General features: G+C 44.9%; 2 protein-coding genes across 4 annotated transcripts in view; one reads left to right on the forward strand and one right to left on the reverse strand.

Moving 5' to 3' along the window:
* The window catches only part of OSBPL1A (oxysterol binding protein-like 1A), a 92461-nt gene that overhangs the window by 3936 nt on the left and 73234 nt on the right, over positions 1 to 15291 (reverse strand). Inside the window, exons 28-29 of one of the 3 annotated variants that reach the window (XM_010574334.1) lie at positions 15106 to 15129; positions 11110 to 12285 (exon numbers count right to left, since the gene is read on the reverse strand). The exons of 1 other annotated variant lie outside the window; for it this stretch is intronic. In XM_010574334.1, the coding sequence (XP_010572636.1) occupies positions 12183 to 12285; positions 15106 to 15129 (127 nt within the window). In that variant the 3' untranslated portion in view covers positions 11110 to 12182. Of the gene's footprint in view, positions 1 to 11109; positions 12286 to 15105; positions 15130 to 15291 lie in introns of those variants that run through there. One more of the 3 variants, XM_010574335.1, reaches the window with a different exon arrangement.
* CABYR (calcium binding tyrosine-(Y)-phosphorylation regulated) lies at positions 3529 to 9391 on the forward strand. Its single transcript, XM_010574403.1, has 4 exons — positions 3529 to 3676; positions 3764 to 3817; positions 6835 to 7116; positions 8835 to 9391. Exons 1-4 carry the CDS (start codon positions 3529 to 3531, stop codon positions 9389 to 9391), a joined length of 1041 nt encoding a protein of 346 aa, XP_010572705.1.

Consider the following 15291-nt stretch of genomic DNA (forward strand, 5'->3'; position numbering starts at 1 on the left):
CTGGCTGGTCCTCAGTGTTTCAGTTATTTTTTTGGCAAGCTGTGCTTACCTGTAGGAGATGCCCAGAAGGGCTCCCAGGTGAAAAGGTGGGGGGGGGGACACGACAAGGACAGGGGACAAAACGCTCATTTGAGTTGGATATTTGAGAGGGGAAGGGAGGGAGAGAGAGATTGTTGGACTTTGCTGACAAAAAATGTTTACGTAGTAAATGCCTCCCAGTCTTTCACTAAAGCAATATATTTACTGTATTGAAAAAGATAATTGTACTGCTGGCACATATGCTTCTCCCCACTTGTAGCAAAGGCCCTGATGAAGGGGAAGACCGAGTCAGAGAGATACGCATAAAGACACCTTAAATAAAAACAGTATTTTGTACCTTTGGTAGGAAAAGCAAGAAGGTTTTCATGGAGACTTTTGTACATGAATGCAACCCCCCACTTAGAATTCAACTGAAGTCTGGCAGGTAGAAACATGAAGATGGTGCTTGCAAAAAATGCAAGTCCTCTTCTCCCGCCTATTTAGCTGAAGCTTTGAAAGATTATTGCAAGTTAAAAAACCCAAACAGAACACCCCCTATGCGCCCCCAACCAGAGTGACTCATTAACCTGTTGTGAACTATCTCATGAAGAGTTAATGAATGACCTGGTGCTTTTTTGGGCAGAAAAATAAGGCTTATGTGGGACCTTGATTTGCTGAACCTCTGTCCAATCTCTATCTTCTAAGACTTTAACATTAGAAGCTGTTACTTATGCAGGTGGGGCGAAGGATGGTGGGACAAGGTAGTTACCTTCAGCGGGGCAAACTGCTCTTAGGCTGACAGGCTCTTCAGTTTGGGGCTCAAGGGGCAACATCTTTTAGTAGAGTGGCTGGTACACTTCATACGATGGATTTACTCTAGATGGCTCCCCAAAATGGCATTCAGGTTCCAGCACAGTGAATTAGTTTCCAGACACTTTTTTTCCTATAGCTGCTCTTAAGTTTCAGACAGACACACTTTTATGTTAGGGGCTGAAGGCTTTTTAAATATGTAAGGATGTTTATGCTTCTGTTCTGTTACCTCTGATAATTTTTTCTGTTGTTTGTGACATCTGTACTTAAACATCTTTGAAGCTTTTGCTGTGCAGAGTTTGTAGACCTAGAATTTTGGAAGTTTTCAAAAGAAGCAAGTTTACAGGTTATCTCCTGGTGTGTATTCATTGAGGATGGTTTCAAAGTAACCACATGACTGCCTTTGCACCCAGGTATGTTTAATGCCTTTATCAAGTCCTGTTTCTTCTGTATGGTCTCCATACAGAAATCTAGAGTTCAGATTACTATCCTGACTCCATAAATGATACATTTTCTAGTCCTTGTATATGTTCTTGAAGTATATCTTATTCTTTCTATAGGAAAGCTATTCTGCCTAATTTCATAAGTCATAGCATATTCATATTTAACTTTTTTAATACTATGGTCTGTGTTGTCACTCACCAGGACAGATGAGCTATTGTGAGAAGTTTTCTCAGTGAGAAATTACTTTTTAAGGATTCTTTTGTGGAAGAAGCATTTTGTGGTGGGTTTACCATTAACATATTTCCAGTGAACTAACTTGAAAGTGATATGGTATTCTGTTAATTTTAAATGGCCTATTATGAATACATTACTTACTAAAGGAAGCTGTTGTAGATAGTCTAAATGCTTTAGCAGCAATGATGCTTGAGCCTTAAATCTTCAGTGCTATTGGAACGCCCCTCGGGTTTTTGTAGAGATGCAGACATCCAGGAATGCAAGAGCGGGTAGGTAGATGATGGTTTTCCAACTTTGATGTACGCTGATCTATAGCATTGTTGGTGGATAAAACTTTTTATCCTACAGCAGACTCCTGATTATGGCTTGTCCCCGTGATTTTCCTGTGTTCGTGATCCTCAGAAACACGGTGCTAACCTTGAAAATATGGCACTATACAGTTACCTTTTTTGTGCTTTTTCTATTGGAAGAGAAAATGATCTTGTGTGTATCCGCTGAAAATGCATACTGGAAAGCAAATGCTACGTGTGGGGCTGTTGAGCTTTGTTAGGAGTTTTACCCTTGCAGTCGTAAGGTTCTGCAGTATGAACAGAGCTGCATTAAAGAAAAATCTTGTTTCTCTTTGGGTGTAGCTGCTGTGGCTGAGGAGGGTATGGTCCCCAGCCATTTGCTCTGACCTTCTGCCAGAGGTCACCACAGAACATCGCTTCTCAGGTGCTATATTTTGCAGTCTGTTAAGTTGGTTTAAATCCCTTGGTGTTGTACGTCACCTGCCTTAAAAGGCCAGGTTGCGAACCAGGGGATGGGTCTGTGCACCCACCCCACTCTACCATGGCTGGCGGAGGGGTGGGAGGGATGTGGAATCGTCTGAAGTTATCACGACCCAAGACCGAGCACAAAGTTACGCTCTTCCTGTGCCGGGAAGAAACGTCTCTGGCTTGGCTGCCTGCTGCTGGTGAGGAGAACTGGTGTTTTTTCAGCAAAGGTGAAACGCTTCCTCAGAGGGGTTCTGCCTGCGCTGTGGGTTCAGCCAGGTACACGCTTGAAGGCCAGTCAGCAGCAGAAAGCCGGAACGGGTTTCGTGGTAGCGTGGGACGGGAGAAAAGGCCGTGGCTGGCAGGGCACAAGGGCTGTGGGCGCAAGCGCTTCCCCCGCGCCCTGTGGCAGGCGGCACCCGTGGGTGCTCGGCCTCGCACCGCTTGACCTGAGCGACGGCAGCCGCAACTCTGCACTTCGGTCTTAAAATGTGTTATTAAAAAGGTTATAAATAGAGTTGTGTGACAACGGGAATCAAGGTGTTTATTGCAGGAGGACAGCCCTTGCTGATGAGCGGCAGCGTCACCAGGCCGTGGAGTGCTCTGGCTGCCCAAGGATAAATTTTAATTGTGTATTTTGCCTCCTGCTCCTTCTTGTAGCCCTTTCTGACCAGCAAACAGTAGCACAGGAGCGCAGACGGTGACAGCTGCAAACCTCAGCACTGCCGCCACACTGCGCAGATGATGACGCAAGGGCACTGTGATGTCATGCCCTCCCAGCTGGGTGTGGTGGCCCTGGGCACTGGTGGGAAGCCGGGACGAGGAGAGAGCAAGTACTGGTGGGGATGGAGGAGGAGGAGGGGAGAGGAAGAAGTGTCCTGTAAACTTCTTGAACACGAATGGCTTTTGTGGCTCGTGGGATGGTGCTTTTGGTGGGGTTTATCTTTAAAAAAAGGGAACTCCAGGCATGGGTTTGAATTCATATCGTGGTTCCCTAGTCAGCTGGCCCCCCCGGCCGTGCCCCCTGCTGCCTAAAGGTGCAGAAGGGGAGTAAAGGATTTGGTGACTGCAAATGGTAAATGCCCCCTTGAAGTTAAAGGGGTGTTTGGGAAGGGGTGGAGGAGGGTTATTGATGGCATGGCAAGGGATGAGCAGCTGCCATCACGCTGTCGGCGTTAGACACTTCATGCCGGGGTGGGGTAGACGCTCAGCCAAGGGGTTCTGTTTGTACAGATGGGAAACCGTAAGCCAACTTGAGTGGGTGAAGATGCAGTCTTCAAAGATCGGGCTGATTGTTCCACGCGGCCTCAAGACCCTGCTTGAGGGAGTGAGCCGGGCTGTCATAGAAAACAACCCAGATGACATTGCTGAGTTTTTTGCTCTCTATTTCCAAGAGCTTGTCACATTTCGAAAAGGTTTGTTCCTACCAGTACTTCCTCTGAAGAGCTGAGCTATTTGAGAGTGCTATCCTACTTCAGCTTAATTTCTGCTTCTGTTTTCAGACCATCCAAATCTGGATCTAACAGAGCTGGTTGAACAGTTTGAGTTCATTAGCGGTAAGATGGTTGCTGTTTGTTCTTTTAAGATATTTTGAGAAAATGTTCCAACCCGCACGGGTGCGAGTAGTTTTTACTTACTATGGGATGCATCCCGTCTGTATCTAGTCATGTGAAAAAGGCACATAGGCTCTGGGCTTTTGAACAGGCAGGCATCTTCAGAAAGCACTTGCTTCTATTTAATGTGGGAAGAATCAGTCTCCTGGGATCCTGTCCTTTCTCCATGAGCATAGAGGAGAGCCTGGATACCTCTGGTCATTTTAATTTTGGGATATTGCAGTGTGATTTATCATTCCCTAAGCTGATAGTGACTTTACACTTACATATTCTTTGCAAATAGATATCGTATCTCTTTGTTTTTAAAAAGGTGATTTAGTTCTGCAGGATGCTGATGCCTTTCGGAAGTGCCGGGAGCTTTCAGCTGCTCCCTGGGCTTGGCTGTGAGGGCTGGAATACGTGGTGTCACCTGAAGGTTGTGTGGGAGCATTGACAGCGGTGCATTGTCTAGCCCACAGCCTGTTTGCATCTGCCCCACTGGTTTAGGTCTCCATTGTCTGGTTACCATAATATCCCCTTTATTCAAAAAGGCCACCTAAGCTGGGTTCCAAGTAACCCTGGAACTAGCCAGCACTTGAGACAGCCTTGGTCTATAGATTGAGAGCTATACACTAAGGTAATTACAGCAATGAGGAGAAGCCTCAGGTATGAACAGGAAGTGCTGCTATCTTATTCCTAGCTTAGGATCTCCTCTAAAAAAGCCAACTACCACTGATTTCAGCACTTGAAGTAGTTTTCTTCTTGTAAAAATGACTGGTGGATGTTGCAGTGTGACTTAAAGTATCACCAAAGGCTGAATTTTGGTGCATTTGCAAATGTTGCATTAATGATCTCATACAGCAATTTTTGCATAATCATGGAATCACAGAATGGTTTGGGTTGGAAGGGACCTTTAAAGATCGCCTAGTACAACCCCCCTGCCCTGGGCAGGAACATCTTTTACTAGATCAGGTTGCTCAAAGCTGCATCCAACGTGACCTCGAACACTTCCAGGGATGGGGCATCCACTTCTCTCGGCAACCTGCTGGAGGGTCTCACCACCCTCATTGTAAAAACACCTCCTGATATCTAATCTAAACCTACCTTCTTTCAGTTTAAAACTGTTGCCCCTTGTCCTGTCAATGCAGGCCTTGGTAAAAAGTCTTTCTCTGTCTTATAAGCCCCCTTTAAGTACTGGAAGGCTGCAGTAAGGTCTCCCCGGAGCCTTCGCTTCTCCAGGCTGAACAACCCCAACTCTCTCAGCCTGTCCTCACAGGAGAGGTGTTCCATCCCTCTGGTCATTTTTGTGGCCCTCCTCTGGACCCGCTCCAAGAGGCCCATGTCTTCCCTGTGCTGAGGACCCCAGAGCTGGAGGCAGCACTCCAGGTGGGGTCTCACCAGAGCGGAGCAGAGGGGCAGAATCCCCTCCCTCGACCCACTGGCCACGCTGCTCTGGATGCAACCCAGGGTATGGTTGGCTTTCTGGGCTGCGAGCGCATGTTGCTGGCTCACGCCCAGCTTTTCATCCACCAGTACCCCCAAGTCCTTCTCCACAGGGCTGCTCTCAATCCTTTCATCACCCAGCCTGTATTGATACTGGGGATTGCCCTGACCTGCGTGTAGGACTTTGCCCTTGGCCTTGCTGAACTTCATGAGGTTCACATGGGCCCGCTCCTCAAGCCTGTCCAGGTCCCTCTAGGGCATCAACTGCACCACTCAGCTTGGTGTCATCCACAAACTTGCTGAGGGTGCACTCAATCCAACTCTCTGCCATTGATGAAGATACTTTGACTGCCATGACTTTTCAAGTATGCTGGAGAGTGGCTGCATAATGCAGAAGTTTTCTGTCTGAATGCCTGTCAGTGGTTTGCTTACGTGATTGTGAACTGACCCCTGCATGTTCACCAAGCTCCAATACAGGTCCCTCCTGCACCCTCTCTCCCTGTGTCGCCCATCTCCTACTATGTGGTCACATAACTGTGTTATGAAAAGGGATGATCAGAGAGGAATTCCTCAGCAAGCTTGAGCAAGGCTTCCTCTGGAGTCTCCCGGCCACACTGCCAGCATGGGTTTTGGGACTGTTTGTGCACCAGTAGGTAGCATCAGTAGGTAGTTAAGTGAGTTTGTGCCCAGTACTGACACTGGATTATAAATGGGTGGGTGTTGGCTTGGGATGGCAGTAAGAATAATGTTTTTTTCAGAGATGATTTAGCTCTGTCATCTTTTGAGCTATGTTTCTCTCATAATTTCTGATTTCATCCAGTCATGACTTCAGGAAACAGCTCAGTGCTGAGCTGTCATGATGTACCGAAGACTCACCTTTTCTTCTGCTACTGTGCTGGTTTTACGTATTGGCTAATGCTTGCTAATCACAATAGAAACCAAACCACTTGGTTTGTTGTTTTTTTCCCAATCCTGAAGGTTTTATTAACCATGTGATGGAACGCTGTTTTGATCCCACGAGTATTCTCTTGTGTTCCTCCCTTGATAACTAATCTAGAAGCCATTTTTCACTCTACCTAAAACCTGTTCATGTCTGTCTTACCCTGTTCTTCACTTGGCTACCTGTTCGTTCAACTAATCAAGACTCCTGAGGAAGATAAAATGTCACCATCTATGCCTCTAAAAAAACTTCTATGAATCCAGAGTTCTGAGGTGTTGCTAAGAGGAGCCATGGTCTTCTAGCTGGCTTATCTGACGTGCTTAATGTAAAAGGGTTAATCTTTTAACCCATAAGTGTAGCCATCACAGCAGGGTCAGGAATACAGTTAAGGTTTCCTAGGTTCCACTGCTCTCTGAATTTTCTTTCCCCTTATTGATAGGCGAGCAGCAAACCCCCTCCTTAAGTTATTCCATCTCCACAACCCAGGAAGCCTCATAAATGTGCTGTAGAGCATCTAATCGAGCTGGTGCTGAAATCACTCTTAATTAAATGGAAACAGTTGCTCATGTATTGCCGTTATGTGCTTTTTACCTTGCAGAAAATGGGAATAAGGGACTGGAAGAGAAGACATCAGAGTACACAGATACTTTGTTTTCTGGGGAGCCCAAGCAAAGGGACAAGTGTACTGACACAGAGGAAGACCAGCTCCTTGAAGAACCTGATATTCAATATAGCTCCAAAGTAACTCAACACCCATCAATTGCCAGTTCCATTGCAGAAAGCAAATCCTCCCCTGGATCTGATGGAGCTTCATCCCCTGAGGGACCTGAACTAGTGTACATCCCTGCTGAGCCTGCACAGCTTGCTGCCCATGTGCTAGGTAACACTGATTCTTTTTATTCTGTGAGGGATGTGGCAACCAGCGTGCAGACTCTTCATGAAGACTCTCAGACCTCAGAGAATGAATGTACACCAGTAGAAGGTGCTGCTGAAGATCCTTCTGCTGTCCCAGCAGCTGATGCTTCTGTAGAGGCTGTTAGGTCACAACCAGGAGCGTGGAGTCAGTCCTCCATAGCTGGAGAACTAGGGCCCTCAGACAGCCAGGCTGATGTCTCAACAAATGATGTAAATCAAGCTTCCTCGGTCTCTTTGTGGGAAGACCCATCACCATTGCCTGTTTCACTACCACCATCACCTACTCCTAAAGATCCATTGCAGGGTGTGCCTTCCTGCAATGAAGCTGAGGTTACCTCAACCACTGAGGCTGTATCACTGTGTTGGGATGATGAGCTGATTATGGACGCAGAGGTTCTACCTTATGTAGAGCAGTTTCCACAGAAAATAATCATTCCCTTTGTAGACCAAACAGCTTATCTGTTAAAGATTGAACAGCCTTCAAATGTGGCCCAGGGCTTAAGCGCTATGACCTCAGGTTCATCTGCTGATGATTTAGTGTGCCATCCTGAGAGAACAGAATCTACAGTACAAGTGGAATCAGCTGAGCAAGTTTATGTCATGTCAGGTAAGAAAGTTTGGGTCTTTGTGTCGTCTTCCTGTTTCAGCTTCCAACTCTACAGCTTCATCAGTGGTTATTAAATGGAAAAGCACCTAGGTCAGTGCAACGCACAGTAAAGATGACTTCTAAGAAACTACTGTACCAACACTGTCTGCTTGGCCCCAGTGCACATGTGTTAGATCTCCCTGCCATCTGTTCCAAGGGATGTGGCTAGCTCTGGGCAGGACTCCTGTGGGCAAAAATGCAGGTAAGGGTGATGGGAAGATGCCAGTTGATGCCAAATGGTCTTGCTCAAAACAAGCCATGTTTTCTGAAGCAGGTGTTAGAGACCTAAGATGTAATACATGTGCCCTGTAGCTGAAGAGCCCTATTTTTGATTCTTGGCCCCTGAAAGATCTTCTATTCCAGCACTGACCTAGGAGGTTTTCCATTTAGAAAAAAAAATGGTGGTGGTTGCCTGTGCTGTCTTGAGCTTGGCGAGTTTCTGGAGCTAGGCTGAGCGGGCTAAGCACTGGTCATCAGTTCCGCAAACAGCAAGAGAGCTGGTACTCACCTTTCTTGGTGAGGCCCTCACCAGCCTCTCTTCCCTGTGGTGACATGTGCCCAGCTCCTGCCTTGCCCAGCTGGAGAAACCCTCCAGGGTCGAGCTCCCCTGCTCCGAGTCTCCCTGGTACTGCAGAATCTGTCCAAACCCTGTTCCAAGCCCCAGGAGAAATAGTGCAGCTGTGAGGTCTCAGCAAAGCATTTTGTAGAGGAGAGCTGAGCTTAGGCAGGCTTGTAAATTACTACTGTCTGCTTTAAAAAACCCCAAACATTTAGGGGAGTTTGTCAAACTTCAGTTTCAGAAATACCAGACAAATGCTTACCCAGAAGAGCCTCTGCTCTGACCATAAACAGTTTAACTTTTTCTAGGCTGCAGCTGTTTGTCAGCCACATACCAAACAGTGTCTGCTATCCCAGCTCCCTTCTCTAACATGCTTGCTTTTGCCAAGTGTAGGTATGTTTGTTTTAGATGTAAATCCTTACATTATGACTGGAGGTCACTGTTCCTGATACCAGCACTCTTATTTTTATCTTTGTAGCCATGGCATCAAGTGAAGCAGGACAGCCACCACCCCATTCTAATGTGTGGACCCTCTATTGCCTAACTGACTTGAGACAAGGTCAAAAATCACCACCCTCCCTTCCTCCTGCTGGACCTGGTGTTCCTTACTCCCAGGCAACCCCTAATCTTTCCAGGGGGAAAGATCAACAATATGGTCAGCTGTCAAAATTATCTGCCCCAATTTATGTGATGCAAGAAGAAAGCAAGATGGGAAATGCTCCACCTTTCATTTTAGTGGGCTCTAATGTGCAGAACACACAGGACTGGAAACCTATTCCTAGCCATGCTGTCTTTGCACAGCAAGATGCAGATGCCAAGAGATTCATTACAGTCCCAGTCCCAGTCGCCAGGCCAGTTGATGAGGAAACAGATTTGGCAAGCCCAAATTCTAATTCTGCAGAGGAAACTGAGGCTAAGCTGCACACACCCAATGTTTTCTCAGTTGCCATCCCTCTGGATGATGTGATGTCTGCAAAGAAAGGCCCACCAGCTGGTGATAAGCACACAGGTATAAATGCTCTTGCAGAAGGTTAGGGTACTGCAGGATAGATTACCATTACATCATGCCCCATTCCCAGAGCAGGGTTATGAATAAGTGAGCTTGCTTCTTGCATGGGTCTTGCATAGGGAGATGCCAGTGTTTGGATTTTACTAAAAGCTTAATTTAACCCTTTTCAAAATAAAAAAAGGCTTAAGACCAGTGGTTAAACTACTCCTGCATAACAGACCCAATGCCTTCCTCTACTTGTTACACTTGCAGTGAGTAGTACTAGTCTTGCTCTGGTTTTAGTCTAAAGTAACCAAGTTTCTAATCTCACATTTATACACATCTTTATGCCTGCAGCCTGAACTTTTAGCATTTTTGTAATATTCAGAATGTGGCAAAATACCTCATATTAGAGTGCATTTAGATAGCAATTAGAGCAGTTCTTGCTGCACACTTTCAACTGAGTTCATGTTATTTTTTAAACAGGTTGAGAAGACAGACTGTGTGGAGTTCAGGAAGAGTTCAGGAGGAACAGAAATTACATTGTAATAAATCAAGTAAAACTTAATGCAAATGCTCAAAAAAAGCCAGCAATTAGAACTGCGTTCCCAAGCATTTTATACTTTCCTAGCACAGCACAACATCCTGAATGTTAACTTTCTGTGAATTCTGACCAGAGAGACACATCTGCTGCAGCTGTGAGTGGCCCAGCTTCTTCACTGTGCTAACATGGTGTATGCATAAGCCCCAACGATACTGACAGATTACATACAGAGCCAAAGTTAGTTCAGTGTAACCAGGTATAGTCCATACTGCTGGGGTTACACTCCAGGAAGGAATTGTACACAAGTGTCAGGAGCAAGAGGACAGTCATACTTTCACCTTGAGGAGGGAGTTATTCTCACACATTGTCAATTCACTCAAACTACAGGTTTATCAAGGAGGACAGCTGAAGTTATGCTTCAAGGAAGGGGTTAAGAAAAAGTACATCTATTCTGCTTTAGAGGTTTCACAACTACAGCTATGGTCACTTAAATATGCCAGACTCTTGAAGTATATGAATAGGTCTAGGAAAAAAAAAAATTATGAAACAAGTCACTCAAAACAAAAGTTGATGGGTAGAGGTTTCCCCCTCTTGAACCTGGGTGGGCAGGCAGGAACTAAATGTTTTGGTTTTCCTAGCACTGAGTGTTCAGTGCTGTGTGACCTGCTGAAGCACTGACCCAACAGCTAGACTTGTTTCTACAGATCTCAGACTCACACCTGAAGTTGCACAGGAATTAAGACAGACTTCAAGAAATGCTGGCTAGAGTAGAGGCTTGAGTGCAGAGATGAGACTTCCAAGAGACCAGTGCAGATACTCAACTTCTGCATCTACAGGTCACTGTGAGAACTGGGCCCTCACGTGAAAGGCTGCCAAAGAAAAGGCTTTCCCTTATCTATGCAAATATGTCTCAGCATCACTACCTGGGTAATTCTAGTAGTGCATAGAATAAAAATAGAAAGGATCTCAATTGCCCTACTAATGGTTTCAGTAGTCCACCCTCAAGGCTAGAGCTGCAGCCTCACTGCACATTCAAGGAGGAAGCTCTCAGGTCCCCAGCCATCCCCACTCTCCCATAAGCAGACTGTTCCTGCTTAGGGGAAAAGAAGTCCCTGAAGCACAGGGGTGCACACTACAACTTCATTGCAGCAGCTTTTGGAGTAGGCTTGCTCAGAAAGGGTCAGCACTGTCAAACACCACTCACTTTAGACTACATGCAAGAAGTTTTGAAGCCTTTATTTAGTAGCAATTAAATTATTCAATTAACACTAACCTCCAGACAGCAGTTAAAATATTGTACAAAGAGCAGCTTGCCCTCTAGAAGCTCTGTACACAGTTCAATATAAACTTACACTTTAAGATTGAATGCACCCCACTGAAAAGGGGTAAAAGCAGCTGTGCACAGGAAGCCTCACTGAGGTGCTGTACTATCTTTGAAATGCACAAGACTTCCTCCTAAGGAGTTTGCACAGTACAGACACAGGTCCTTTGCCTCCCACCACATTCCACCAGGTCCTGGACTGATTAGGTTCTTGCCTCTTTGCAGTGGCACTGGGAAACAGAACTTCTAGTGCATGGAACAGATTCTTTTAAAACCTGTTACTAGTGTGCAGTTCAAATCTGTACATGTTTAAATGGCTCTTAATTCCTTAAACTGTTAAGGCTGGTAGCAAAACAGGAGAGCAAAATTCAAAACACACTGCACAAAACGTTGAATAAATACCTCTGAGTAATGTCACCAGCTTAAACAACTGCATTAATGCTCCAGAGATGGGAACAATTCTGGAATCTCCAGCCAGAGCTCAGGAATCAAGGGAGTTACTTTAGTAAAAGAAAAGTCACTTTATGGAAAATTACATCTTTACAAAAGTGACACACCCTTCTTCATTTAAGAACAGAATATTGCAATTACTGTGTGTGCTTTTAAACATTCCCATGTCACAATAAATAAAACCAGTTTTACATGGGCCAATGATAGCTATGAAAGAAAGTATTCACAGAACAGCTGAAGGTGTTCTATTCCTCATACACCACAACCTAATATAGGTGTATTCAGCAAACAGGGCAGCTCAAAACCATGGCGACTTACCTTGTCCACACAGGACCCACCATCACCCAGAAAAATTACTCCCCTACCTATGGGACTGAAGATCATGTACCACCAGATTTACTGTGGAGATGCTTAATATTCTGTTTGATAACATGTCAGTTTCTTCAGGAAATAAGTAAAATGAGGGAAAACATTAAAACAGATTAAGACTTATTTGTATCAGTCACAGGCTCCTTATTGCATTTTAATAAATATCAGGCAAGTTAAAGTAGTTTCTGTCCCAGTAGTTGCCAGAATAAAGCCAGTCCTGTGTACCAGTATAGGGATTGGGGCCTTGGTGGAACCATCTGCAAGGAAACATATCGCATGTTAGTGAAGCTATTAACATATACTTTTATGGAAGTTCAGAACTGCTTTGCTGCCTCTTCAGCAGTTTACTGTTCAAAGTAATTACTGTGATTGCAGGAGCCCTCTTGGTTTTAAATTCTTAAGTGAATTTCAAGTCATATTCCATTACTAGATCTTTCCATTTGCCACACTGCTTAAATGTCTCCTAAGTGAAAAGACTGACACCAGTATTCTGTCACTTGAAGAAGTCAAGACTATCACATAAAAAAGGACAGGTACAGTTTTACTTCAAAGCAGTTGTGAACAATCATTTTGGCATGCATAAGCAGTAACAGTTTTTGCAAGACACGTAAACACCACAAGCACTGCAGTCCTGAAAACAGAAAAACATTATTTCCCCAGGATCTAGATTTCCCCTCGTTTTTTAAAGCCTTGTTTTGCAATGCACTTAACTCAGAACAAGTATGGCAGCTACCCTCAGTGTGGATGAAGAATCACCCACGGGCTGCAGAAAAAGTCCTGGCTTATTACAATTTAACTGTGTTACATTACACTGTTAGCACTGGGGGGATAATCTGAATGGCCAGAAAGCTGATTCCATCTGCATTAAATTACTTGAAAGCTTTTGCTAAACTGGTTGTTGCTAGGAACGCTGAAGTTCAGCACCTTATTTCTTTCCCTCCCTCTCCCCTCCCTACCTAATCTGGAGGCACTGTGTATACACACGCACAGATTACACATGCATGTGTATATAACCTTTTGGTGGGGGGCTACCTATCTGTAAAGTAAGGTGCACTTACAAGGCCGTGCTACTGGCAAGTATCCCCCAGTGATGAGCACAACCCTGTCAAACCATCACGGCACAGAAGCTTGTCCTTTTTCCTTCTCTCCCACACCCGCTGCTGGCAATCCTGCAGCCTGTTGCCGAACACCGCTTTCTATTTGGGCCCAATTACTCAATCTTATGCCTCAACAGCATGCACTGCACAGTACCAGACCTCTAGCATTTTAACTTCTTCCTGTATTTTGCCAAGCCATGTTTATGGCACAAGTCAGCTTGCTAGATGCTGTTTCTATGGTTAATATCCTCCACAGCTTCCTTTCACCTCCTCACGGGCCACAAAAGCCAGTTTTTCCTTTATATGCCTCACTGCAGCAAACACACTCAAGTAAATCATGCCTGTGCAAGGCAGCCCATTTTAACTCAGCTCTTCCCTTCTAGGATACCATAAGGTTTCAGAACAGAAATTAAAGCATATTCAGACCAAATACGACTTGATCTCTTTAAAAAGCAAAAGCATAAAGGCCACCAGTATTGCAGTGTCATGTTACAAAGCAGGGCAGCTAACAGGCAAGTCTTGCTTGGCTCAAAAGATCTGAGATGCATGTCAGAAGAAATGCCTTGTACCATGTTCACAGTGGTACACTGAACAGTTGAACACTTCAGTGGTTATCCTGCTGTCCTGGTTAGGTGAACTGAAGTCAAGAGAAGATAAAAGTCTTTCACCCCTGGTACTGTACATGGTTCAGTACTGCATCACCTCCACACAGGATGAGCCAGCTATTCTGAAGTAACTGGTCTGTGCATTTGCACGTGTGTCTAGTTCTCCTCCTCGTTCACAGGTAATAGCAGCTCATTCCAGAGCACAAAGCCAAGCATTTGCTGAGAGGCAGGGCTATAAGCACAGTTACCTCATCTCTCAGAACAAGGAATTCTGCCACCCAATACCTCACTAGTGTGCCTTCAACACTTGTACAGGTCAGGACAATATGCCCCTCCTCCAGTGACCACCTGCTTCAATAGGAAGGGGAAAGGCAATGGGAAAAACTAAGTTTGAGAGACATAGGAGACCCAAAGCAATCCGATAATCTAGCCAGGCAAGTGATGAGGGAAGGAAGGGACCAATTTTCATCAAAAGCAACAGACCACTGCTGTGTTTCAGAACAGAACTAGTCTTTTACTCAAGGCTTAAGACAACTGGTCAGTCTCTAAAACATCCAGTGTTCAACATGAATCACTTCTCCAGAAACACCAAGACCCCACTTCTAAAGTGGATTAAAAAATAATTTAAAAAGCATCACTAGGCACTTTCGAGAATTGTCTTATGAGGGAAGTACTCTACTAGACAACGTAAGAAGCCAGCTTTTCTGCGGCAAGGAAACTGCAGTAGTTCACATCAGAGTTTATATTACGCTGCAGATTAAGACCTACAGTTGACCTTCTGGGAACAGGTAGGAGAGTTTCCTTTCACAGTATGCATTTTTTCCCCCAAAGCACAACTCTACCTACACACTTTACGTTCATCCTTTGGAGGCAGTCACACTTGACGTTCCTACTAAAGAGATCAGACACTATGAATTTTCTGACAAAGCTTTAGAAACATCCTGGAAAACAGAGTTCATAAAGGATATCCCAGGCAAGTGCTGAGCAGATCTACAGTACCTGCACAACAGCAACTGAAGAACCTTCTGAATGGTGTCTGTGCTAATTATACACCCCAAAAAACACTGCTCTGAGTTTTCCCCTGGGAATTCCCCAATTTCCAATACCAACCTCAGGTGCTTTGAGCTGTACCTTAAGCTACTTCAGGCACCTGGAAGAACACAATATAACTATCCCTTGCTTTGAAACACTTGGTGAGAGCTAGAACCACTCTGAATTCAGGAAAGGAAGACGGAGGTGCAAGGCTGTCCAGCACTTAACACGTTTACTTGGAAGCATTATAAAGATGTTATTTTCCACCAGTCTCGGGGCAAACCAACCCAAACACTTCAGGAAAGCAGGCACAGGAAAAAGACAAAGGCAGACATGTCCAAACCTGGGACTCTGGGATGATGGGTGACTTCATTTGAAAAAAAAGAAAAAAGTGATTTATAGTTACAAACAGACATTTTAAAGATATTTAATCCGCAGTGTCTGGGTGTATTAACAGCTAGTTAATAGGGAAGAGATGAAGCTTGCTTACTTTTAGAGAGTTTAGTCCTACCACATTTTTTTTCCGTGA

Source organism: Haliaeetus leucocephalus, unplaced genomic scaffold (assembly GCF_000737465.1).
Source record: "Haliaeetus leucocephalus isolate CR32 unplaced genomic scaffold, Haliaeetus_leucocephalus-4.0 Scaffold428, whole genome shotgun sequence".
Lineage (NCBI taxonomy): Eukaryota > Metazoa > Chordata > Aves > Accipitriformes > Accipitridae > Haliaeetus > Haliaeetus leucocephalus.

Excerpts from the sequence above, each read along its gene's own strand:
- CABYR (XM_010574403.1), top strand. The coding sequence starts at position 3,529 with ATGCAGTCTTCAAAGATCGGGCTGATTGTTCCACGCGGCCTCAAGACC. Across the intron at positions 3,677-3,763 it reads GCTTGTCACATTTCGAAAAG|ACCATCCAAATCTGGATCTA; the intron begins GTTTGTTCCTAC and ends TTCTGTTTTCAG. Across the intron at positions 3,818-6,834 it reads ACAGTTTGAGTTCATTAGCG|AAAATGGGAATAAGGGACTG; the intron begins GTAAGATGGTTG and ends TTTACCTTGCAG.